Consider the following 27893-nt stretch of genomic DNA (forward strand, 5'->3'; position numbering starts at 1 on the left):
AAAAGAAAATTGATTTAATTGGAATTTATTGTTAATTATTAGATGATAAATATCAATTATTTAGATTACATTATCAAAAGTTCTTTTGCTTTCCTCAGTCAGACCCCTGAAAATCCTCCACTTCTAAGATACCTTACATGATACCATTCTTTCTTTGAAATGCTTTAATATTCAGTGTTTTTTGGGCTCCCTGCTGCAATTTGATTTCTCTGTGATTGGATTTTCCATCCCAGTGCTATAAACACCTAACCCCTGCTCCTACAGGACAATTCCTGTGTCTGAAGTCGGACCTGAAGATCAGAGGGGTGATATGCCTGATGCAAAACAGGCTGTGCTACGTTCATCATTTCAGCTGGTCACACTGGGTTGCTGAATGAGTCTGAAAATAGCAGTCTCTGTGTGGCAGACTCTGCAGCACCAAACACATCAAGAATACTAAAGAAATAAACACTGACTACAAACATAGGTAGATTAAAACCTTCCAGCAGAAAGTAACCCGTGTTTCTGGAAAATGACTTCCTTCTAGATCCTGAAGAAATGCAGCCATAGCATCAGCACTGGGAGATGATCTGGTCAGTTACTCACTGTAAAGTGTCAGAAATACACAATTTATATAAACTATTTGACAAAAAACAGATAAGACCACACGAGTCCTCAGCAGCCTTTTTATGAAGGATTTATCTTCATAAATCTGGGCAAAATCTTGTAGTAAAAAATTGAAAAGTTCTTTCTGCAGGATAGGAAAGGAAGGTAAACTACAAACAGCGGTTGTCTTCAACAGCTCAAGGTTGCTCTTTAAAGATCAAAAAAATCCAAAAACCAAACACCTAAACAGGAATTAGGTTACAAATCAGGAGGTCTAGATTGGTCAAATTTAGTTAGGCATGGAAAAGAAGACCTTAGGGGAACTTACTACTGCTCCAAATTGTCCAGCACTCCAAACAAGAAAAAGTGTCAAGAGCACTACCAGAATCTTCATTAACTCCCTGACCATGGACTTTGTTGGTCAAGTGGTTCATTCGTGCAGATCCCACTACGCAGAAGTTGTGAGGATTTTTGGCTTCTGAGGGCAAACTGATCCCGATTTAGCCTATTTTCCACTGAAATCAGGGATCATACAGAAGTTGCACTCGTCTCCTAGGACCTAACCCTAGAATATTTATGTACATGCTCAACGCAGTTTTCCCTCCTTGTCCACTGACAATGCAATCCATGCCAAGGTAAGGGCTGCATCGTCAATGCTTCACACAACACTGAACCCTCCTCTTGGAATTCAAAGCATAATAATACCAGGAATCATACCTCCCTCCCCACCCCCTCTCTCTCCAGCAGCAATGTCACTTCGGGTGACTGGCAACATGACCTCCCACTGCTGCTTCTTTTTTTGAGTAAATGCCCTTAGTAGTAGAAAAGCTGCAAAACTGGTTAATCAGTGGGGAGCAACAAGAGTTTTTGTAATAGGAATGTATTTGAGGAAGAAGCCAAAGATATTGGGATAGATATATTCAGAAGTGAGTGATAAGACTCCAAACATTAGATGTTAGACATTAGATTCTTCCTACAGAGACTTCCCTAGATGTTAGCTACAGTGTCACCAAAGTAAAGTAATTTCTAGGACCAGAGAGTCAGTTTTAGATACTCTTACAACTTTCTGGTTCAAATGGAAGAAAGATGTCACTGACAAGCTAATCACCAGCCTCTACAGCCTCTCCTTGGCTAGTGCTCAACCTTTCCCACCTGGCCAATATCCTCCCTACAGCCCCACTGGCTCACGCTTCTCCTCCCATACCACTGCCAGAGACTAAAAGTCCTTATCCAACATAGCATTTGTTAGTTCCTTAAAACAACCAGATTAAAGATTGGATGCCTTCAGACAGTTCTGGCTTCTCCTGAGTCATATGCATAGATACCTACACACCAGTACATATAAGAAACCTAAAAAAACTAATTAGTTTTTCTCAAATGTCCACCAAGATACCCCAAGACAGCCTACTTTTCAAATAGGGCTGAAATTCTTGAGTCAGGTAATGTTAAGCTTCCTGAACTGAAGCATCCTGAGATGTTCTAGAGAATTGTGGCTGTTTAGTTTGCAGAAGGGAAGGCTTTGTTTGACCTTTCTATACTTGAAGGGGGATTATGAGGAAGACAGAGACAGACTTTTTACAAGGGCCTTTAGTTATAGGACAAGGAGGGATTACATGTTTTTTAAATAAAATGGTAAAATTTAAACAATGGTTTTTAAATAAAAGAGGATGGATTTAGGTTTCATACAAGGAAGACATGTGAGAGTATGTGAGAGTGTGACTGGCACAGGTTGTCTCACACTTGTATGTGAGAGTGAGTGGCACAGGTTGTCCAGAGACGCTGTGGGCTGTCCCATCCCTGGAACTGTTCAAGGCCAGGTTGGATGGAGCTTTGAGCTGGTCTAGTGAAAGGTGTCCTTGCCCTGGCAGGGGGTTGGAACTAGATGATCTTTAAGGTGCCTTCCAATCCAAAACATTCTAGGATCCTATGAAATGGAGACATTCACATCCTAGTTAATTTGAGTCATTTTAGGTAAAGAGTTTTCTGAACTTGACATATATAAAAAGTAAAATGAAAAGGTTAAAGACTGAAAGGTCTCTTTTTCCTTAAAATTACATACCCAGTGATATTATAAGTACAATAAAAATTGGGGCTTTAATTGTACTAAATTACTTAGAAGAAAACCAAACAATGGCTTGTAATGAATATAATACAAAGCTAAAAGCCCTAAAGTATGCCCACATATTTATATACATATTAGTTGGTTCCAGCCTTCATTTGAAAGTTTAGTTGGATATTCTTGTGGAAGTGTAAAAATAATATTATGGACAATATTACCTTTCTGGAATGAAAAGAACTTAGATAAAGAATAGCCTACTGTATCTTCAAAAAGTAGCACGTTTCTTAAGTTCCATGTGCATTATATTTGAAATTTACATGGGGATTTGTAACAGCAGTGCTGCTCCCTGGGTGTTACTTACTTTGGATGGACTTCTCTAAGGGTGAGTTTACACAGCTGTGGAAGGAAAACCTAGCCACAATCAATTAAAAAGTGCAACACAAATCCTTTGGACAGCATTCTCAGGCTGTCCTGCTGTTGAGACAGCTACTATTCTCCAAGAATGAGTACTCTAACTGTATTAAACTTAGTCCTAACCAAAATAAGCTTTTCCTAATTTTCACCATTTAAGGAACATAAAGACCTGCCTTTGTCATTTAAAGTTTAAGCTGACTAAGCCTCACAGAAACAGAACGTTAAGGAACTAAAGCAATTAATTCCACTTACAGAGGTCAGAAGAGTCTCTAGGTTTTAGACATGATGGGCTTATATGGTCTGTGCTACTTATTCATGTGAACTCTCAGATTATGGGTTGATAGGTGGCAAAATAAGTCACCTTTGTTTTCCTCTTGTCAGCAGAGTTTAGCTGAGCTGATCTTAACAGGTCACCACTGTGCTGGCATTACCTGCACTTCTGATTATGGAACAACTAGAATAAGCAGGCAAATGAGACCCCAGATGCCCTGTCTTTGTGTAGGACATATTTATTAGCAACTTGCTGAATCCTACACACAAAGAAAGCCTCAGGGAATGTAGTATGTCTACAAGCCAGTGCAGAAAGCACTGAGGAAAAAAAAAGAGGATAAATAAGCAGGCAGCTGAAAAGCCTGAAGTCTAACTAACTCACCAGCACATCAATAATACAATAATGTCGTCAACCCACTGTGGCCTCTGAACAATGCTTCTTCTGTTCTTTAGCTAATTAGTAAAAGACGAGATTAAAGTCTTTAATCTCACTTGCTTTCTCTTTCTTTCCTCTTTTTACCTGGAGGGTGTGCATGTATGTGTACATACATATTTCCTAAATGAACAAAGAGGAAGTACATACATTAAGGTGTGGAAAACACGAGGTGGAGTTTGGTTTTATTTCCAACAAGAGGGGCATCTATATGATTTCACATTTCCATGTACTGCGCCTGCAAGGAGTCAGATGCACGTCTATGTTATAGGGTGGGAGGGGAGAGGGGACGCTGAACCGAGGATATGAATTTTAATCAGTTTCCTGAATGAATACGACACTGTATTTCCCCCTACTCTCCTTAGGATGACAATTCAGAGGAGATAACCTTCTGCTTTGAAAAACCCTGAAGGGAAAGTTTGTTTTTACCATAACAAATGCAACAAAAGAAGAGGGAAGCTGGGAAAGGGGAGGGGGGGCGGACAAATTAAATGTCAAACTTTCTCTCCTTACTTGGAGATAACAGCATACTAGGAAACCTTCTTAGAAGCTTAACATAAATGCAGTTAAGCTGTTGCCAGCTGCAGTAAACCTCTCTCTCACCTTTCTTTCTCTCTTTCAAGATATCTTTGAATGCCTTCGCCTTCATCATAAATCAGACCTTTGAGCAATTATCACTCCAGCCGGATGGCAGCAGCCTGACTGGCCACTGCTATTGCACCGCTGTAATCTGCACTTTGTCAGATTACACTACCCTTGATGAAATTTCACATTTCTTTGCCAATGAGCGTTACCTCTCCCTTTATGAGTCATTGTCTTTGCAGCAGAGAGCTGTGAATCTCATTCCTCTCCTTGTAATTTGTTTAAGCAGCATGGACCATTCGGCAGGGCTGAGCACCTTCAGCACGCCACCGGGGAATCTCAAAGCATCCCAGCAGGATGGGGTTGTGCTGCTGCCTCAAATACTTACCTCGAGGGCATCCCTCAGCGCCTCTGAGAGAGACCGAACACAGACAACCTTCCCCTGGCCTCTGAAGAGGCCACCATCAGCACATGGTGCTGAGAACACTGTCACAACTCCCAAGGGAACTCCGTGTTTTTGCCATTCCCTTTCCCATCCACGCAGTCCTTGGGTGACAGGTTCTTGACAGGTTCCCTTAGCCCCCGGGCTGCACCTTGCCGCCCTCACTGAGCAGGGGGGCTCTTTGGCGAGTCTTTCAGGCAGCAGTTAATAAAATTTAAAAGCCAAACGACCCCAAAATTCCACCCCACCAAAAGGGACCGGGGTCCAACCTTCAACTCCGGTAAAGTTTCCGAGCGCTGCCCAGGTACCACACGCGGTGGCGCGTCCCTCTTCCCAACACCCAGCGACACGCACAGCAGCCAGCACGGACCTTCCCCACAGTGATGCGTTTTTCAACCTTTACGAGGCGACTTTTAGCCCCCCTCCCCAAATGATTTCTTTTTAAACAAACCCCCCCAAACCAACCAACCCAGAGAGCGCACCCGCTCCCACGACCAACCTACATCCCCGCGCACGGCCGTCGAGACAGGCACGAAAAAGTAGGCAGAGAGAACGAGAGATTGAGAGAGTCACTCACCGTTGGCGGCGACACAGAGGTTTCCAGAGCCACTTTGAACTAAGAATGACTGAGGGACAAACTCTTCCTCAGAGTCCGAGCCCGCGGCCGCCCGGGCCGCGCCGTCGCCCAGCGACCGCCCCGGGCCGTCATTGGCCGGCGGCGAGGGGAGAGGGGAGGGGGACTGCGAGCGGGGGGTGGAGGAGGCGGACGAACAGGGCAGGGGGGGACCTGCGGGCCACAGACACAGACACACACACACAGAGAAGGGGAGGGGGGGGAAAAACACAGAAAGAAATCAAATGAACAAAAAAACACGGCAAAACACGGACAGAGAGACAATAAAAGTCGAGCCGGGGCACGAGGGAAGGCCGCCCCCACCACCCCCACCCCGCCGCCTGCCCCAGCGGGGCAGCCCTGCCTGAGGGGCGGCCGACTGCACGTACCTGACCACGACACCTGCTGCCCCCCGGGCTGTCGCCTAAAACTCCTATCCACGCTTTGAAAGTCGTATCCATCCAGGGGTTTTGTTTGTTTGTTTGTTTCCTTTGGTTTTTTGTTTCTTTTTGTTTGTTTAGGTTTTGTTTGTTTAGTTTTGGGGTTTTGTTTTGTTTGTTTTTGTTATTGTTATTGTTTTGATTTGGCTTTTTTGTTTTTGTTTGTTTTTTTTTTCCTTAAGGTTTTGGAGTTGGAGAGAGCCCCTGGTGTGTGAGACACTTTGTGCCGTGACATGGGTGCTCACTGTCAGCGAGGCCAGGTGTCGAAGCCGGGCTGCGTCCTACTAAAAGGGAAACCCTTGCCCGACGTATTGCGAGGTAAATTATTTCAGATTCCACGTGAAAAGTGTAAGGTCTTTTTGGGGATTGGTCTAACCATTCCCTTATCGAGTCTATAAAGCAAGCAACCTAAGACCTTCATCATGCAGTCAGGAGGTGGAGGACAGGTCTGCATATTGCTGTGTAGTGTAGAAACACATCAGCAAACCACCACACTGATACAGGGCAGAGGCATAGCTCAGAGCGGCATCATTTGATTGATTAAATGATGAAAAACACAGCAAATCAGGTTATAAGATTATACTTTACATAGAGCTGTGCCTGACTGAGGAAGAACTACTGACTGCAAGGAAATTTAATCAGGTACATGCAGGTTAAGTAGATCCAATTGGAAAAGCATACTGTAAGAAATTAGTGGATATCAGGGTCTTATTCCAATCAGATTTTTAAACAAAACTGGGAAGTCAGAACACCCAAACTGGTGAAAAATCCATCAGGCAAATGTGGAGGTCAGATATGTGCAGTACATCAATAAAAACAAGGGGAATATGAACACAGACATGTAATACAGGACAATGCATTTAAACATGAGCTTTTCCCCTTGCTATATTTGATCTGAAAGTCATAATGATTAATCTCCCACATTTTCCCAAATACTGAAATGTTATCATGCAAAATCCATCAAAATAAAAGAATAGTCAGCAGAAGAAAAACGGCAAACTTAAACAAAAAATCTGTTTCTAAGAAAAACATATTTTGAACATAACATAGCACCCGACATAGCTATACAATATTTCTTACTAAACATAACATGAACACTTTAGAGAAGGACATAAACCGAAAACACTGAAGTGGATTTAACATTTAAACCGCCCAAAGCTGGTTCTGCTATGTTTCCTTCCACCTCGGTCATCAGTTTTTCTCATTATAAGCCCTTGGATGTCACCTCCTTGACATATGCTGATCTTATAAATTGCTAATTATAATCAGAGAAGAAGTTTTGGCATCAGAGGCAAAGCCTGGGAACCAGGGAGAATATAGGACTATACCTGTGCTTAGAGACACTTGTCACCCAAAGGAGAAAATCCAGACTTGGTGGAGAGCCTGCACTGCCTCATGTGCAGACCAAGGGCTGAAATTGTGAGCCCTGTGTGTTTTGTTATGATCAGGAGTGGAGTTGTCTGGATCTCCTTCCTTCTGACAAGTCTCCAGACAGAGAAGTTCCTGCTTTAGGAATGCAGCTTTTAAGGAATCTGCAGCCCACTTCACACTCCCTGACCCTTTTTATGGTGCTGAGGCTGTAATCTTCCCATTGTGCTAACTCCTGGTAAGAACTGGAGAGAGACAGGGAAAAAAGGGAGCACGTGCAAGTGGATGAGCCCTGCTTTCCCTGTTACAGTCCCTGACATGCAAACTGAGATCCAGCTCTAACTCTGATCTGCTCTTGAAAGAGCAAAGTCTGCTCTGCGTCATCCTCTTTGTTGCAATAGAGATTTGATGAGCCCTGACATGTAACAAAGTTTAAATCAGGACTTTGATTTGCTATGCTTTCATTACAAAACAGGATGACATGTATTTCTAATCCTGTGTAGTCAGAGGCTGAATTCTGGTGTGATGATGAGTGAAGTAGAAAGAAAGTGTTAAATCAGTGCCTTCCTAAACACCCATACAGTTTTTCAGTGTACTTTGTAAGGTGAAGACACATTTTTCTAGTCATTAAGAAAGACAAGCTAGATTTTAAAAATTATTTCAAGCCTCTGACTCATTTATGCAAAGACCAGTAAAAATGCATTAAAAGAGGGTTCATGGTGTGACTAGCCGACAAAAAAAAAAAAAAAAAAAAGTGTGGTAAATTACAGCAGAGCCCCAGTGCTCTCCCTGTGTTTTGGTCAGGCAGCACACTTGGCATAACTATACATGAATTCTCTAGTACAAACATAAAGAGCAGGAGCAGAATGAGCTGAATTTGGAAGTGTAACCCTAAAAGCCAAATGTCAGCTTTTGTCAGTCCACATCACAAAGTTTCTGCCATTTCCACAGGGTTGCAGGTTGTTGGTTTTTTTTTGGTATGAGCTATCCCCATCTTCCAGTATTACAGTTTTGGCAATGATAAAAGAAAAGTAAATATGAATAAAACCATAACCAAAACCTCTTCAATTACAGCTTTGGATTTTAATCAACTGCACAATTGCAGAGTGCACACAAGAAGATCCTGTGGGTTTTCACGGTCGTTACATGCACTTCCATCAGTGAATGAGCTGACCTTTACAAGGGAAGGTTTCCTAGGAATTGTGCATACTAACCGTGTTACTGAGGGCTGTGCTGCTCTGAAGAGCACTGGCACACACCACTGCGCTCCCTGGAAAATTCCCTTTTGCCACAAATGATGGGGTGGATACAACAGGAGATTTTACCAGCTGCTGGATGAAAGGTGGGCACTAGTCAGCTCTGCTGACAACATCCAATGAAAATGGATGGGAAGCAAAGAGATACCTCCCTTTTTAACAGTTCAACAGCTCTGTTTGTAAGGCAAGCACGTGTTGAGTTGTGGATCCTTTAAGAGAATTGCCTCCTTTTTTTCATGCTTGGGCGGAAAACCAAGAATTAAATCTGACCTTTTCACAAAAATTAAATGAGAGAGAGATGAAAGCTACAAGTTTGTATCCTTCTCAGACAAGTATTTCATTGGATTTACTGCAACTGCAGGCCCAAGTAAAACAACCAGGATTTGGCCTGTAAACTTTCATTCCAGCTGCCAGAGCAAAATTTCTAATTGATTAGTACAAAATAAATTTGAAGCAACACTGGGTTGCTATGGAACCTGAGCAAGTAGAAGAAGCTTCTTTGCAGTATGTGCTGTTTCTCCTTCAAAAATACGAAACAGAAGGACTAGACAGCACATTCATTATTCAGTCTTGCAGTTTGGAAGCTAACTCAAAGAAAAACAAAACAGATTCCAAGTAAGGGCCCCTTGGCATCAATTTGTAACAATCTTATATATCTGCTTGCAGTGAACAGTCAAAACTATGTTCTTTGGACTTGAGGCAGGAATAATAGACGTTGTATGTCACTGTATGAGTGATATGTTGCTTGCACGTATTCAGAGGAAAACAGAACAGAACCTTCTATTTTATCTATGTGCCAGTACTTCAGATTAAAATTAAAAAAAAAAAAAATCAGGGGAAGATATGTTACAGTATCTGGTAGATTTATGAAAGTACTTAGGAAACACAAACTTTGGAAATAGGTTGCTACAAAGAATCTGTTTCCCAACTTATCCAAGGAACTCTGCGATTTTCAGGTATCTGCTTTAAATTTAGGGAAGAGAAAACCAGAACAAACCCTAAATAGTTAGGGGAAAGTAAGACAAACAATAAACATGCGTTCATTTTATGCTGCACATTTGGCTGTAATATTTCAGAATTGCTAGAATTACCCTGTCTCTCACAGGATTTGGTCTTCAGAGATCAAGAGCTGATTTAAAACGGGTGTATTCATGCTAGTGTGAATAGAAGAGCTGCCAGAAATACAGAACATTCAAGGAGATACTTTTAAAGAAGGTCAGTAAATTGTTTCATGGACTATATTCAGTGGATTATACTCATATGTTTATAATTTGTCCCAAAAGAGGTGAAAAAGAGTAGATATACAAACGCTGGCTTTTCACAGAACCAAAACAACAAAGCAACGGGATTTAATAGCATTCAATATACACAGATTGGTATTATCTGCAATCAATAAATCCATAATAGCAGCTTTTTTTCCCCTAATAACTTCTTCTATCAAGCTTCATTCAAGAACCTTTAAGGGCTTTACAAGCAATGGGTATGTAAACTTTGAAATACTGTTTCAGATCTGTTGGGATCTGTTATCAGATTGGCTCATACAATGGTTAGAGGGCTGGAGCACTTCTCCTGTGAAGACAGGCTGAGAGAGTTTGGATTGTTAAGCAGGGAGAAGAGAAGGCTCTGGGGAGACCTTCTAGCAGCCTTCCAGTCCTTAAAGGAGACTTGTAGAAAAGAGGGATAACAACTTTTTACACAAGCAGATAGTGATAGGACAGGAGGGAACAGTCTTAAACTAAAGGAGGAGTGATTTAGATTTGATACTGGGACAAAATTCTTTGCTGTGTGGGTGGTGAGGCACTGGCACCCGTTGCTCAGAGAAGCTGTGTCTGCCCCATCCCTGGACATAGTCAAGGATTGGTTGGATGGGGCTTTGAGCAACGTGGTCTAGTGGAAGGTGATCCTGTGGGGCCTTGAAACTTTTGAAATCTTTAAGGTCCCTTTCAACCCAAAGCATTCTATGATTCTATGAATTAGATTTCCTGGGACACAGACTTATACTTTTGACAGATAAGGAAACTGAAGCACCGAGATGTGTAATAATTTGACTCAAAATTCTGTCATTTCTTGCATACTATCTTTCTAGCCACTAAAATGGTTTAAAAGGCTGTTTGTCACATTAAAAATATTTTAAATTAGCAGAATTCCCACCACAAAGGAACAACTGGTGTGGGCAGAAGTACTGTCATTGCGATTTCCTTAGTACAACAACTGCATTGTCTTATCACTGACAATGCCTAGCCTTTGTACCACCTCAAAATAGGGAAGTTTCTAAGATGGTACTGTGGTACCAGTGTTGGTAAGCACCATTACAAACAAAAGACATCACAATACAGCTCTGGCCTTTAAAACATGGCTATGCACTTGGGTTCACGTGAAGGCTGTGTAAATGATAGCAGAGTGTATTCTGTAGTGTGCTGGCCTGGGTGTATTATCCTGTCAAAGGAAAGAGAGTGTAAACAGATGAAGTTCTTTTTATGTCTTCCCCTCACTTCGCACGGGAGTTTTGAGTGATTTTTATTGACATAGAAACAAAATCTTATTGATCAATATTAAAACTGTAGCAAGCCTTGTGTTGGAGAAAACCATGACCTGCCTAAACAATGCTTAAGTATCTCGGTCTGATAAAAGAAATAAATTAATAAATTAGTCTAAAACTCAGGCAGTTTCATCTCATACCATATCTGACTGCCTAAAACCCCACAAACATTGAAGCAGTCCTACAGGGCTGAGATCTTGTGTGAGAGCTATATTTGCAAAGTGGCAAGCAGGGTAGGCACCAGGACATCCGTGGATTGCTGACACATGGGATGAGTTGGAAAGGGCAGTGCCCTGCCTGCACAGCAGTGTTCAGTTCCCTGCAGAATATAAAATGCAGTAATTTGCTCCACCAGTATTTCAGGGCATCAGAGATCCTGCTGGATTGAGGAGGGGAGTGGGAGAATATCTTACATTTTTCTTTTCAAGGTGAATGGGAATGTATATGAAGATGAGCCCTGGTTGTCATATGCTAGAAGACTGGTTTAGAATCCTCTGAGATGGAGAAAGAAGAAATTTTCATAAGAGACAAAGAGCATTCGTGCCTTTCTTATGGCAGCATATCGAGCCTTTCCAGTGGAAAGCAAAATACACACCCCTGGAAAAAAAGCAAGGGGAACCAGTTGTCTGGAAAAATGTGTCGGTGAATCACAGGAGTAAGGAATTGTTGCACAGATTTATTGCTGCTCTTTAACAATAGGTGGTCACAACATTCTTAGTTCAACGGGGAATATATATCTTGTGTTTAAAATTGATTAAAAAAGCAGTCTTAGAAAACTACTCCTAGTTATTTATATTTCCTGAATTTCCACCTGCACTTATGTTTATTTTATTTAATTTAATTTTGTGGTTTTGATTTATAGTTATAAAGCCAGAGGGAAAAATGAATGAAACAAAGGGGACAAATGAATATCATCTTAACAAGGAAAACCTGGGCAGCTGCCATGTCACCAAAATTAAGAAATGAGTAGTTGTGCTTTGAAAATGAGAAATAATCATATGCCCTGTATGAAGACTGGCATACTGGGGGGAAAAGGGCCATGTGAGGTTAAGAAGGAATGAATAAATTCACCTGGGCTGAAGTGGACTATGAAGAACACATGTTACATGGACTTCACCTGCCTTGTGGGTGATTTATGCTACTCTTCTACAATGTGTTTTTTTCCTACCCTATGCTGTGAAGTTAGGCATTGTTTTTCTTTATCCATTTACCAGGATAGTGCATTTCCTATCAAGGAAGTTCACAAAGTCACTGTTTGCAGGGAGACTTGGGAACATTCTTGTTTGTAAAGGGCAAACCTTGAGCAGGTCCTGCTTTGGGTGGAAAACATCTAGAATGGCAGCAGCTCTGTGAGGAACGATGTGATGCTGGGATATATAAAAGCACAGTGGCTGAATGCCTGTTATCTGCCTCTGTCCCAGCACAGATCATGGGCCGAGCGTTTGGGCCTTATCCAATTATTCCCAAATGAAACAGAAGGTAGAAAGGGACAAGAAACAATGCAGACCTCAGATCTCCTTTCCCCCAGCTCCTGAGGTTACTAACCTGACCCAAAACAGCAGAAAACAATTATCCATTGAGCAAGATGGAGAGGAGCAGGGAGGAAATTGTTCCCTTCTGAAATGCAGTTCCTCCGGGGCTTGGGGTGCTCTGGAGCAGCACAGCCGCACTTATAATTTTTTGCCAACAGAAGAAAATAATACGGCAGATTTTCAGAAAATTACACGGGCAATTGCCCGAGCCGGATACTCAGCTTGCTCATTTGTAGGCACAACAGTAGAAACAGATTGTGTAAGTTAGCTACACGATTTTCTACAACATCCGTCTCCAAGACTGAAATCGTGCTGTTATTTAAAAGCACAAACAGGTAATGCAATTTCCAAGTATGTGGGAGATTTCTTGTATCTCTTTCAAAATCAAAGAAGTAGGGATCAAGAAAGAAAGACTTTCTCCTGATAGAAACAGTACAAACAATCCTAATCACCACAGAATATTTATATCATGCCTTGTGAAATATTTATGCAAGTAATTCACATCATCTAAAGTTTTAAGAAAAATGCAAGCCCCTAATTGTGGATCAGCATTACAAAAGCTTCTGCAGCTTTACTCAAATCCAGCTTGTAAAAGAATAATGTAATTAGTAGGCAGTCTGATGAGCTGCCCATGAAGTGGCCTCTCACAATCTGACACTAATGCTCTATCTGATCCAAAACACCCAACATAAAGTATGAGGTTATCTGCAAATGATTACATGCAAATCTCCTAAAAGGTCCATTTTCCTGTATTTGAACACCAAACTGGAGGATTTACAGAAACTGCTTCCTCTAAGATTAATGTTAACAAAAAGGTTTACACTAGCCTTGCAAAACTTTTCCTGCTAGGCTTGGTCAAGGCAAAGAATCTTGTCATGCTCCTGTTACTCCAGCAGGGAAGAATTATTAAACTTGGGCCACTGCAAGGTTTTTTCACCTCCTCCAGCAAATAAAATTTACACAAATACCTTGTATGGTGGTTGGCAGTGATTTTCTAAAACCAACTTTTAAGTAATGCCAGAGGAGACAAAACCATGGAGTGCTAGAAACCAACTAAAATTTCGTGACGCTAGAGGCCACCTACCAGGGAGCAAAATTAATTCAACATACAGCCAAAGCACCACAAAATCGATAAGTTCACCTCATGATCAGCGATACACTTTGTGACTGTCCTGGCCACTCGTGATGTGTTCTAACACATCTTGTATGTAAAACAGTACCTGATGAGTAACTACACTGTTAAGGAATAAAAGGTGTATTTCCACCTGTTAACTAGATAACCACAAATGAGCATCTCTTGAAAGAAACAAAGGTTGCAGTTGTTAAGGGAAATCCAGGAATTGTTTGGGGAAACAGAAGGGTAATGTGTCATTGTTCAGCATAGTCACTATAGGGTCTGCCTGCAGTCAGAGAAACTACAGATTTGTCTTCCAGATGAGACTCTGTCTCCAGTTTGAGTTGGAGTGTCTCATTTCTCTTCACTGACTATACAGGGAGCCTTGGGTGATCCTTACTTGTGCATAAGTGAAAAGTGGCATGAACCCTGGGCTTCATGTCTAGAACCTGCCTGAAGGTAAGGTAATCTCACTGAGATGTTTTTGTCAGTGATATTTTGGTTTGCTCTGTTATAGCTAATCCATAGTTGCCCTATCATATATATGTGCAGACTTAGCACTTCCCTTCTAAGCTTGTAGACAAAGGTGCTGTGTAGTAGCAATGGAAATGGAGACTGAACACACAAGCAGCTGGAGATAAAGGATTCACAGAAGGACAACTCTGAAGAAATGGTATTTTGTGCTTCTCTTGGGAAGAAACGTAGTCTGAGGAAGTACAGTCCAAAGAAAACATATGGCTGCAGATCTCTGGAGTATGACAAAGGGGTAGGAAAGGTATACTGCAGTGAGAACCCTACCTGCCTATCCACCATAAGTGCTTTTGCGAGGAAATTTGGGGTGAAAAGAATTTTGTCTCAATAAAAAGATTGCATCTGCTTCTATTATTATTAAAATTACTGTTGAGCTTTTTTACCCTCTTACTCTTACTAGGGCAATTTCCTCCTGATCTCAGCCTTTATCCCCATGAGGGCTGGATGCTTGCATAGTTAAAATTGTACGGGACTTGTTTGCCAGTAACTGCTATTTCTTATATTCTAGTCAAGCTCCCTTAATTTTGGGAGGACCTTTTTTTCCAGTGCATGGTTTCAAACGAAGCAAACAGCCTCTGTGCAACATCTGAGAGCCATGGTTCAGAAGATCATTTTCTTTCTTCAGCTGAGAAAAGAGATCAAGGCAATTTAGTACTAAAAGACTCTTCTTAGATCAGCTTCTAAAGAGATCTGATTAAGAAGAAAGGTTATTTCCCATCTCCCTGTCTGTGAGCTAGCCCTGGGGCTCTGGACTTGAAGACAGTAGAAAGCGTGAGGCTCCTGCAGAAGGGGAAGCAGAATGGCTGAGACTCATTTCACATGCTCTAGACACAAGTAGCAGAGCTAGAGGGGTGGCACAGCGCTGTGCTGCCCTATGGCAGCCTGCAGCACACCAGCGTCTGGATCTCTGCACCCACATAGCTAGTGGGTGTGATTCCCTTCTGGCTTATTCTGAGAGAGACCCACTGTGTAACCTGGGGAAGAACTCTTCAGACCTGCCTGATATGATCTTTATGCACTGGACTCTCATTTGGCATCCCCCTCATGTCCCAGGTGCTTTTGCATCTTGCACATACACTATGACTGGCACAGCTCATTGAAAACAAGACCCATCTTGCATCTTCCAGTATTTTCAGTCAGTTTTGTCTATTTATTCTGCAGGCTTTTCAAGACATGGACTACTTCGCCTTGTTTGCATGTGAAGCAGGCAGAGCTACAGAACTTTGATCTTGTGTTTAGCCATTAGGTGTTCTTGCAATGCAAAATGTAAGAGTAGGGAAGTTTGCGCTCGAGTAGCTGTAATTATTGTGAAGGAGAGCTGTGCTTAATGTTCTGTAGGCAGTGAGAGGGTGAGAGTGTCCCTTCATTACAATCTGCAGGCAGGACAAGCGTTGCATTTCCAGGGAGGTCAGAGTAGAGAGCACGCACTTACTGAAAAAACTGCAAAGAAGATGTGCATCCCTCACTGCTCTAATCCAAACTTTCCCCTTATAAACCTGCACTTCAGCTTTGTTTTCCCAGAAAGCTTCCTGAATTCTTGCCGAGACAAACAGCCAAAATACAGCTATGCGTCTGTAGGTGATGCTCTTCCCTCCTGGGAAAGATTGCCGTTTCATGGAATTGCCCAAGAAGGCAATGCAGGAATATGACAATATTGAGCCAGAAAAAAATGGTGTTGGACCAAAAATTGTGGTTTGCTTTATATTTGTTTCAGGTTAAGAACAACATTAGAAAGTAAAGACCAACAGCCGTGCACAACAAGAAAGAAATGGATAGAGACAATTTTTCAGGTTATTGAATGACACTTCCAGTCCCAAAAAAAGGGAATCATCCTTTTTCCTCCAAAATTACTCTATGTCTCTCAGCAGACAACAGAACAACTTGTGATGCAATAGCAAAAGTTTTTATCTCCAAAGCCTTGATTAATATCTTTAAAGCTGCAATCTTAATACCTTAATCATTGCTTTACTGACTTCTACCTCGTAAGAAAAGAATCTTTACTTTGACTTTTGTTCAGTTCCCTGCTCAGTGAAAAATATGAAATTTTTTGAGACACTATAGAAAGATTGATCCAAAATAAGAGACTTTCTGGATAGAAGGAAGGTAATGATAACTCAAAACACATTGCAGGCACATGAGAATTGTTTATGAAAAAATGTTTAAAAATCCCAGTAGTTCAGAGAGTAGCAGGAGAGCTAAATACAGGGAAAAGTATACCTGGTGTCATTCACTGAACAGACTCTCTCTCATTTCCCCCAGCCTTTGTCTAATTTTTTTGAGTGATGGTTAAAGGAATTGGTTATCTTCAAGAAAAAAAGCTCTTTTAAAAAGATGAGAGCAGTATAAGAAAATAATTCAGTGCTTGGAAATACAGCACCTTAACCCATGTGAAAATGTGATACAGGTTTTGCCAGAAAAAAACACACTGCTGGTTCACCTGACTTACTATCCCTTCCCCACCACTGGCTGGTTCCAGTAATGCAGTGCTCCCATAAAACAGTTAATTACACCCAATGGTACAGGGGGAAACTCTTTCTAATACTACATAGTAACCAAAGTTGAGCAAGGAAGCAAGATGGCTAATAGACCTTATTTTTTCCTGTCTGTTGAAACAGTATGTGCTATGTGCATTCCAACTCATTGGTAATTTTTTTCTCAGGTGTTTGCCTCAAAACTAACATGTAACAGGAGGCTTTGTATGCTAGTGATGAAATATCTCCCGCTTTTTTTTTTTTTTTTTTTTTTTAATGTATTGGTTTTAATCATGGTAAAATGCTAATGGGAAAAGAGAGTACTTATGTTTTGGGTGACAAAGAGCCCTTACTGATTATCTTGTCCATCTCTAAGGTAGTTATTCACTGTAGCATAGAAGTCCCTTCTGTAACAAGTCTAATTTTATATTCCCGATCAATTAGTCTGGGCAGCCTGCTCCAGAGTTCTGGAGGTCCAACTCCAACTACGCCCACTCTCAGATGTGCTTCTGTTATACTGCACTGAACACTCTTGAGTAGGCTGGTGAGCAGACTAAGTAACATAGTGGTCTCTTTTATCTCTAAATTTGATGATTACCTGCCTGACCTCTTTGACAGGCTTGACCTTCTGTACACTATTCAATAGTTTATACAGCTATTTTTTTTCTTATGATTCTTTTTGAACTAAAGACCCTGATCTGCAAGCACCGTGCAGACCCAGCTGCCTTTCATCAGATCACATATGTGTCGGCCAAATGCCTACAAGTGGAGAAGCTCTGACTAAACAGCCCTTGAAGCACTTCTGCAGACATTACAGCAGTTCCACCACACTCTAACGAGCAACTCTGCCTTCAGTTTTGTCCTAATTTTTACCTTTTCTCTATCTGCACACACTCACATGAGCTATGTTTTCCTCATACTCTTTTACATTTTGATTGAGCAGCCCTTACATGCACAAAAAAGAGGCTTTTTTTTTTCTCCTGGACAATTTTTCAAGTGATGTTTTGCCTTGAAAAAAACCACAAAATCCCACATACAAAAACAAGCATGAAAAATAAACCCTTGAAAAATCTAGAAGTGGAAAAATCTGTTCAAAATGTATGACCTTTTGATTTTATGTATGATCAGTTGCCTTCAGTTCATAAAATGTTAAAAATCAAAGGAAAAAACAAAATAAATGCAAGTGATTCTAGGGAGATTTCTGAAGTCCTGGATGATCATCAAACTTGATTACTTCTAGGGGCTGCCCAGTTGTGTAGGTTTCTATGCTCATTAAGTGTCTTGCTACTTAACCTGCTGGTTCCCTGATTTTTTGACATTAAAAAGAGTTATCTATATACAGAGAGAGAGAAACATGTCTGTTGCCCAACCTTGATGAGATAAAGAGCCTCCTTAAATCCTCAAAAGGCTTAAAAGTAGTTAATACCACCCAAATTAAGTGGACCCTGGAATCAAGGTTTCCCACTTCTTGGGGAAAGGTTCCAATTCCTAAATTATTTCAGAAGACACCAGTGTTACCATCACACACCCATCATTAGAAGATGGCCTGAAAGACTGGCATTCAAACACTTCCTGCTGATTTCCACTGGAAGACTTCACGTAGATTCACGTAGGAATACACGTATGAGACACCCAAACTTCCTGTGCCATCAGGGTGGGAAGGGATTCCATATGACAGATTGACTCTGCTTATCTTCAAGGCCATCTATGTCCTTCCACTTCCACCTCCACACACAATGTACAAAAAGCAGAATTTGGATGGCTTTTCCATATAGACTGGATTTCTCTCAAAGTATTTGGGACCAAATTTCCCAAATTTCTTCAGGTTTCTTAGACTCCTAAATTTTGTGTGATGAAGTATGCATAAAAACTACAATTTGCAGACCTTAGTCCTCAGAGCAAAGAACCAAAATTCACCTTTCCTTCCCTAAAATGAAATGCTGAAATCATCAGGTGCTTTGGGCCTGACAGAGAACACATCAGGTTTTTTGGGTTATGTCAGAGCTTGATTTTTTCATAGGTGCAGAGAACCTAGATCTCATGGTGAAGACAGTAAGTGGATTTTGGTGTGTTTCTTTATATAATCAAACAAAGTTATGTCCAAAAGGCAATGCTGGAAATTGTTAACAGACATAATAATAAAGACGAGCTATTTCCAAATATATTTTAAACTATCAGGAGTCATCTGCACACAGACTTTGTACAGAAAGAATGAGTTGTATTTTTAGTCTCCTTGCCTGAAAAAAGCTACTGTCTATCCCTGTGCCTTTGGGCATAAACTAACCCACCACACACCCATGGGAAAACAACACACATTTGGAGATGCTTTAGGAAAAACAAAAGCTCATTGCTCCCTGTCATAGGCTCAGCGTATACAGAAGCTACAGTAAAACTCATTTACATTTGGGAATCTAACCGTGGATAGGTAAAGGTGCTGCTGATAGTGCTGCATCTGAAGGTTCCTGAAGGCATTCCTTATCTAAGGCTATTTCAAAAGCAGTTCTAGTTGGATCTGTCTGCTGATCCACAATAACTGTGCTGCCTTATGGTTTTTCTTTCTTTCTTTTCTTTCCCCTTTACAATTTCTTATATGCTGAAGCTGATGCAAAGATAAATGTGAAAAGGCATGACATTTCCTTTTTGTTAGATGCTTGTGATTATGCGTGTCCCCGAAGGTGGCTTAACCAGCACCTGGTGCTATTTGAGTATTCTGGCCTTCTAGTCAATGAAGAAGTCTCTGGAATCAGGGAGCAATAAAACTACTTCATAATCAAAGTGGTCATTCCGGTGTGAGCATTAGAAGTTCTTTCACTCACACACACAGAGAGAGAGAGAGATAGAGAGAAAAGGATTTTGATAGCCATTATTCTATGCCATTTACCCTGCAAAAACATATACACTCATACAAGCTCTGTTATAAAGTCTCAGCAATTTCTTTAAACTTGCACTTAGCTGGGAAGTCTGCTCTTTCTGTTTCAGATTTGAAGAAAGCTTGTCTCCTTTTTCCAAGTATATCACTTCTAATAAAAGATGCTACTGGTGCCTGTAAGTGTTTTCTTGACTAACTTGTCAGATTATCACACCTACAAAAATATGCCACTAGGCTGATACTTCAAGGTCTCAAATGACATACAGATGTTTGCTAGTTCATTTTGAGAAACAACTTTCTACTACAACGTAGGTTTTATAACTGTATTGGTGACACTTATAATTGTTTAAAGCTCTTCTGGTAGTGAAGCACCAAGCAGATTTCTCTACATCATCCTAATTTTGGTGGGGAACACTCACATCCAGTAATAAAAAGATGTGAAAACTGATGTGAATTACACAGAATAAACCTATTATTTAAAATATAAGAAAATCTAACACAGTCTCAACCAGCACAGATAAAAAGAGAAGGTCAGCAATTGGAATGTGTCCCTTTATGGACAGATATATACTTTTTACATAAATTTAATTTTTGAGCTTTGCTGTATTGTATCACTGATACCATCCACGTGAGCACATAAACATAGGCAACAGAAGCAAAGGCCATTTGGACTACTTGAAACAAATGGTGAACTGACATCTGAAAACACAGAGAACAGACTAAAAGTTAAATCTGCTGTGAACAGAGTGGGGACAACCGCCAGGAGCTGCTAGGAAATCCTACAGGATATGGGGAAGAAACAAATAGATGGGAGAGTTTTGTATGAGACTGCAAAATAAGATATACAGAAAAGGAGTTATAAGATATACAGAAAAGGAGTTGGTGAAATAATGGTGATGAACTTGGCCATTGGACCCACAATGGGAAAGCATAACTGTGCAAATGATTTTCCATCTGGTTTACTCAATAAAACATACATGTGTTCAGAAAATGTGTCATAGGGAAAAAAACCTGTGAGCTAGGTCAGCTAGAAGAACAGAGATTAGACTGTGGTGCAAAATCTCCACAGCAGCAGGCATATCTGCTGCTTTTGTTAATGCTAGGTGGAAAATGGAAAGGCTAACACTTTATGTAGAGAAAGCAGTTGTGTCTGATTGTACACAAATGCTAGTTTAAAGCTCAAACAAGCATGGATTTTCCCTAACTGTGAAAACAATTCTTTAAGTCATTAACTTCTGTGGTTCCTCAAGAAACAGGTATATTTAAAATAATTTCAAACTTGCTTGGTTTTTTTGTAAAAATTCTTCCTGATTTTTGTAAAATAATCAGAATTCAAGAGCTGTTTTTGTTGTGTCTAAAGGTCAGTTGGAGGAACAGGAAAGGTTTTATGATGTTTTCCATTCTTCTTTCTTACTTGCTGTTGCTGTGATGCTGTGGAGCCAGCCAAGAGATGGATTAATGAAGATCTCCTTTACACTTCCTATTTTTCCCATTGGTTACAAGGTGGCTATTAGACCATGTGATGCAAAACTGGACTGATGAAACTGGGATTATAGTTTTTGGAGCAATGCTTTTCAAACCATTACGTTTTCCCAATCTCATTTGTTCATTAACTCAGCAGTATCTTTCACCACGACCAGTGCTAAAATCTATACAGCAATGATACATCTAGCAAATTGCACATTGCTGTGTAGGCAGGAATTGCTCCCTTCAGATCCCTGGCAAGTGATAAGCACATGCCCTTGAGCCTGAGTTTTTTTGCAAATCCCTGTTGCATTATGCAAATCTCTAGAACTGATTAGAACAGTTTCTGAATAACAGCATCTTCTGCTGCCACCTGTTCACCAAGGCCTTAGGAATCACTGGAAGAAACTCAAAATCCAAACTCAATTTCCAAATTTGTCCAGCAGAACAATTTATCTGACAAACTGATTGACAGAAGCAAGTTTGCTTCTTTAGAGGAGGACAACAGATGAACAGTAAAGCTCCCAGGCCAAAATCTTCCAGTGGATAAAATAAGGACACAACACTTCCCTTGATTACTACCACAGGGGTCTATCCACTTGATCATCCCATTTGCTTAAGAAATGTTAGTATTATTAGAAAAAGTGGTATTGAGACTGAAAATAAAGCAGATTAAACCAATCTACCCCTCACACCTTGGTGTTTAATAGAAATCTGCAATGAATAGGTGTGTTTTGTGAAAGGTCTGTTTTAATAAAACCTGCATTCATCTCAAAAGGGACTAGAACCAGAGTGAAATGAACACTAATAGTACCAGCTTATTGGCTTCTCGGTAAAATCCTATTTGTAAGTCTATGGATGCTAATTAACTGTCTTGCAATGGCAAGCAGAATTGTGTGTTATTCCCAAATGAAAGCATAGAAAGCGTTAAAGAAGACACCACATTGATTAATGTCTAGCCAGGTGTTTTGTATACCCAAACTCTTCCTTTCTGACAACTTTTTCCTATTGTTTTCCCTTTTTATAAAAGACTCATGAACTCTCTGAGTTATTTTTGTTCTTTTTTAAAAGACTGCAACTTGGTAATAGAATCATAGAATTATAGACTGGTTTGGGTTGAAAGAAACCTTAAAGATCATCTAATTCCAACGCTCCTACCAGGGGCAGGGAGATGTTCGACTAAACCAGATTGCTCAGGGTCCCACCCAGCCCGGCCTTGAGCACTTCTAGGCATCCACAACTTCTCTGGACAACCTGTGCCAGTGCCTCACCACTCTCACAGTGAGGAATTTCCTCCTAATATCTTCTCTAAACCTGCCCTCTTTCAGTTTAAAGTCATTACCTACCCCTTGTCCTGTCACTCTATGCCCTTGTCAAAAGTTCCTCTCCAGCTCTCTTGTAGCCCCTTTAGGTACTGGAAGGTGCCCTAAGGCCTCCCCTGAGCCTTCTGTTCTCCAGGCTGAACAATGCCAACTCTCTCAGCCTATTTCCACAGTAGAAGTGGCCCTGGCCTCCTCTGGACCCATTCCAAAAGGTCCACATGCTTTTTATGTTGAGTGGCCCAGGGCAGGTAGAGTCTCAGGAGAGTAGAGTAATAGTACAGCAAGCATCTAAGGTTGTCTCAGAGTCTGAGCATACCAGAAATCAAGCAGAAACCACTCTGAATAATAAAGTGGAACAAGTGCATTTATGATTGACCTCTGAGGAGAGATATTATCTGATAATGGTGTTAAAAAAACATATGGTCTTTATGAAAAGACTTGTAGGTAGAAAAATCTACTATAGGAAATCCATATGTATTTATAAGCCACATGACAGAAATGTGTAGTTACAATGTAAGATTGATGGAGTAGGTTTAGAAATTGTCTGTGAGACTCCCAGAAGGAGGTGGAAACACACAGACGGCTTCAGACAGGTCAGCTCTGGAAATAAAAAAGCTGTAAGGGTACGAATGTGACACTTCCCACCTTCCCACAGTGTTTCCCTGAGCTTAAAAGGCAGTCCTTGGCTCTCCAGGGTTGGACTGGACTTGCCAGCGCAGACTAGAGCCATCAGAAAAAACAGAGGTAGTCTGACATGATGCATATAAGCTTAGGCTTCTCAGATCTCTCAAGAAGTACAGGTCCTTCAACATGTCCCTACATGCTTTGCTGGATAAGGATTTGGGAGGGAGGTGGATTTCTGCAGTCCTCAGTTTGAAGTCCAGCACTGACAAGTGTGAGCATCTGAGCTCTGCTTGCCATGTGCAAAATATGTATCACACGTTGACAGAGCTGATTACCAAAAGTCATTTTCCACATGAACCATTCTTATTGATTTTACTTGCATTACTAATAGTATAAGGCACTATTTAATGAGACCCAGGGAAGAGGTGGTTGGAAACCACAGTATTCCAGATCCTGCTGGCTGTGTTCATGAAGAGGTACATTTATTCTTTGAAAAACTCCACTGAAATCAATGTGCATGCCTGCAGAATACCTAGCTGATCAGCCTGATTTAGAGACAAACAACCTGGCTTCTTTGGATGAGAAAAGTTGCATAGAAGTATATTTTTATACCCTTTCTTATTAATATATTAAACTCCACATCATTCTTCAGGGGAGATGAAACAGACCAGTGCTCAACACAACTGTAGGTTACAATCACTTGTATCATTCTTTCAGATAGATGGCTTTTACATGGTGTATCCTGGACAGCCAAAATATCAAGAGGGTAATTTTTCTCTACATTATGGCTGTTGGTAATTAATCCTCTTTTACTCTGGACTTGAGTGACCTTTATAAAGAAGCAGTTTAAGTTAAAAAAAAAAAAAAAAGGGGGAAGAAATGAGCCATCTCTCCACAAACATATACACCTTTGTCTTAAACTTGCAGCAAGAACTATGAAAAGAGTAAAAAAATCTACAGCTGACTCAAAATATAGCCCAGAAGGTGTATCCTAACTCACTTCTGCTGTATTTGAGGATAAAAGACTTTCCTGTTGTGGCAGTGGGAAGTCTGTGACCTCTCCAAGGCTTGCCAAAATTAGGTCATCTCTGTGATAAACTGCTCAGTCCTGCATTTCCATCTTGAAAAGTTTCCTGATGAAGTGAGAAAGAAAATGTCCGGCCTCTGTAGATATGGTGTTTCTTAAAACCTTGATCAAAATCAAATGTCTCCCACTCTTTATTAGGGACGTTAAACAGAAGCAGCTGTGCAAGGGACATGTTGGCTGTCAGCATGACCTTCGGAACTGGTACCTGCTCACTGGTAATTACACAGCGTTGGCTGTTTATCATATGGAAAGTGAATCCAACACCTTGTAGGAAATACCTCTGAGGAAACACAGTCAGGATGAAATGCTGCCCTGCTTTGTTTCTGTGGGTGAATTCTAGCATTTATAAAAATAAACTACTCCCATGGCAGATAAAAAACAGACATCATTTTTGTGCAGACTGTTTGGGGTGAGACATCTCTGCCTCTCTGTGTGATTGTTTTACTTGCAAATTTTTGGTTGAACCTTTAGTTTTGTTGAAAAAGAGAGGAAACAAACCACCATTCTGAAGCTGTCCCAAATGTGTGGAGAAAGATAACTTATTAACTTAGTTTTTTAAAGAAACACACATAGGAGAATATGTAGAATGATTTGTGGTGAAACTATCCTTGTGTTTGGGCTGCCTTGTTTTCTGCATGGTATGCAATTTGGGTCTGTCTGGGAAGGTTAAGTAAGGAAAACCTTTTTTCTGCAGTATTTATTTTTTCTCATCTGAAAATCTGGGAGCTTATCTAAAGAACAGTGGCGACTTCTCTTTCAGATATAGCAATCTCTTCCGTCTCAGATTCGTTATATGTGATTTTAAGCTCCATCTAATTGAGACTGCCTTATCTATGTTATTCTTAGAAACCAGAAGTTAATCCGTAAGAGCTACAAGTTTATCTTTCCCCTTTCTAGCCACATCTCAACTCGAAAAAGCCCATACCATCACCCTGCCTTCCCTCATTTATCAAAATAATACAGCCCCTAATCCTTCTGGAAGAACACGATGTGAGATATGCATGGCAGGACACCCACATTCCCAGGGCCCTTTTGGGGAGTGGGGGGACTGTGTGCCCATACTGTGTCCCTGTGGTTTCCAGGAGGTTTGGTTAGGTGGTTGAGACAATTGTATGGGAATGCAGCATAATGGGAGGCACAACAGCGTGGTAGAACTTGAACCCCGTACTGATCCCCATCTGAAAGCCTGTGCCTAGAGAGGATGACCAAAAATTATCACCTCTCCATGGAATCCAGAAGACTAAGATGGTGTCTGAGCACCAGTCCCCACACCTGCATTTGGTGCACAGAGAAAGCCCATCCAACTTCTTCCCTGAAACTCAGCATATTCCAACCTGAATCAAATGTCCACGATGATTATATTAGGTGTAAAGGTTCCCTTAGAGAACTGAAACCTGTGCTTATTTGCAAAATAGGTGAGGTCTGCTATTGGGGTCAAATGAGGAAATGGGGCATTTGCAGGAAAATGTTTAAATAGTTGTGGTTTAGTGAGTGCAGATTCCCAGTAAGCACTGTAACAGAGATGGATAAAAAGGGCTGGGAGGGTAACCGCTTGTGCAGATTTAGGCACAAGTTTAACAATTGCTTTCCTAAACAATTCTTTGGCTTTTTGATTATAAATATGGAGTGAAAAAAGTTTCCCACTTGCTTGAAGAGAACGGTCACTTCTGAAGTTTCTCTTATAGACTTTTTTTGTCATATTTTCTTTTTGGTCATAGTTAAGCAATTAAACCAAACAGTTCACAGGGATGTGAACACATACACCTAATGCATCTAAAGCTTAGATCAAGTCTCCAAATATGAGAGGACCAATTTAAATATCTCAAAACAATTTATTCCCATCACTCAGGGTTTTGCAGTTCAATTATGTCACAGAACACGATGTTTTAATCTTCAGAGAAACCTATCAGAACACATACTGGTGGCCCATTGAAGGAGTGGGTTCACCTAGAGAAATGGCTGTGTCAGGGACACTGCTCTATTGGCACAGTGGGGAATATGTGAACTTAAGCGTAAGCCAAGTCCTGAAGCTCGAAAAGTGTTCTAAGATCAGTGAGTTGGACAATGTTGTTGATCCCTGCAGCAAAGAGGGAAGGTTTGAAAGAGCGACAACTATATGAATGGCCCAAACATGAATACTTAGTTGATGGTTCACAGAGTCAGAGGCATTAGGAATGGAAAAGACCTACAGGGTGAACCGTGATTATTCTGCTTCAGTGCTCTGTCCTGTGTTTCAAACCAAACAGACTTCTCTGACCCAAATGTATATTTTAATATGTGTATTGTACAGTCAGCTTGATTTGGGGTCTTGAGTCAATCTCTTGTAGAAAGAATATTAAACTGCAAAGCATGAACAGAGATTTAAATAACAGTATTGTTTTGGGGGTTTGTTGTTGGTTTTTTGTTTGGTTGGTTTTTTTTGTTTCCCCTTCCCTCATATATTTTTTTCTTTTTAATAGGTTTTGAACACCAGCATGCATTAAACTATCTGCAAGGCCAAACAAATATTCCTTTCCATGGTTTTTGAAAAAGGTATGTACAATGCAGGGATTCACACCAAACAAAACTGTGCTAAATAAAACTAGATGTTTCACCAGCTGAATGCAGAATGCATTCCCCCAGGGCATCAATTTTGGTGGTAGAAATAGTGAGGTATGTAGGAAAAAAGTGAGATCCTACAAGAACAGGAAATTGCTCCAAGTCATCCTTATGGAATCAGGGACAGAGAGGCAGAAGGAAGTGCAAAGTATGTGAAGACAATTTCTGTGAAAGTTCAGCTTGTGGCCATGTGTGGCACTCATAGGCTCAATATGTGTCTATATACATGCTGACTTACTTACACAACTTGCAAGAGAACTTAGGTTTGAAATACAGCAGGAGAACAATGCCTTACGCAACAGAGTCTTTATGGCATTTCAAGGCAACATACCTGCACAACTAGAAATAAATGTCAACAGAAGTCACAGGAGCCATTGCTATATGTGAAACAGTGCTAGCAGTTTATTCACAAGAGGTCCAGTGTTGTTTCTGTAGCTTTTCAGAAAGACCATGGAGCTTGCTGTCATTTTGATTCTGGAGAACACCCTCTGATCAAAGTTTTCCTCAGCTTTTCTCCTTTTTTGACAAGACAACTTTCTTCCAACTCAATTGCTTTGTGTAAAGGTTTGCAGGCAGCCTGAAGAAGACAAGCCACAGCCTCCTTGCCTGGCAGCAGTTCAACACTCTCAGAAGTGAAGGTGCAAGATAGGAACATAAATACAGTGATGGAGAGTTGTCCTAAAGGAATGGCCATCCCAGCTACACACTTCAAGCAGAAAGAAATTAAATACAATCCAAAACCAGAACACAGACAGTTTTTACAATGAGGGTGGTGAAACACTGGCACAGGTTGCCTAGAGAGGTGGTAGATGCCCCATTCCTGGAAATGTTTAACATCAGGTTGGATGGTGCTCTGAGCATCCTGATCAAATTGAAGAGATCCTGCTCACTGCGAGGGAGTTTGGACTAGATGAGCTTTAAAGGTCCCTTCCAACACAGTCCATTCTATGATTCTGGTATTTCCATGTTTCTCCAGATCCTGATTGTGTTATAGCAGCTGCATTCTTCCTGCTAACTCTATTCTCTTTCCCTCTTAGCCTGTCTTAAACCTTGCTTCCTAAACAGAGTGGCTTTGCTAGTGGGTCCTAAAGCTGAGAACTCTCCTCCTTGTTCTGAGAGTCTCAGGATAAACATATCAATAAATAAAGTGATGTAGTCTTGGCAATAAGACCTGGGCTTGTCTGCCTGTGCACCAAGGCCATCAGACGCAGTTTAGTCATGGACTCTTTTACTGTGGTTTAAGTGGTTGGCCTCAGCACTACCGTACATGGCTGCACGAC

General features: G+C 40.9%; 1 protein-coding gene across 13 annotated transcripts in view; it reads right to left on the minus strand.

Moving 5' to 3' along the window:
• The window catches only part of TENM4 (teneurin transmembrane protein 4), a 1544468-nt gene that overhangs the window by 257665 nt on the left and 1258910 nt on the right, over positions 1-27893 (minus strand). For 9 of the 13 annotated variants that reach the window (XM_050333746.1, XM_050333747.1, XM_050333753.1 and 6 more), the window contains one exon: positions 5363-5572. The exons of the other annotated variants lie outside the window; for them this stretch is intronic. In XM_050333746.1, coding sequence (XP_050189703.1) covers positions 5363-5572 — 210 coding nt within the window. The remainder of the gene's footprint in view (positions 1-5362; positions 5573-27893) is intronic. 13 annotated transcript variants of the gene reach the window in all.

The sequence above is a fragment of the Myiozetetes cayanensis genome, unplaced genomic scaffold, assembly GCF_022539395.1.
Source record: "Myiozetetes cayanensis isolate MyiCay16 unplaced genomic scaffold, myiCay2020 scf5-8, whole genome shotgun sequence".
NCBI classification, from domain to species: domain Eukaryota; kingdom Metazoa; phylum Chordata; class Aves; order Passeriformes; family Tyrannidae; genus Myiozetetes; species Myiozetetes cayanensis.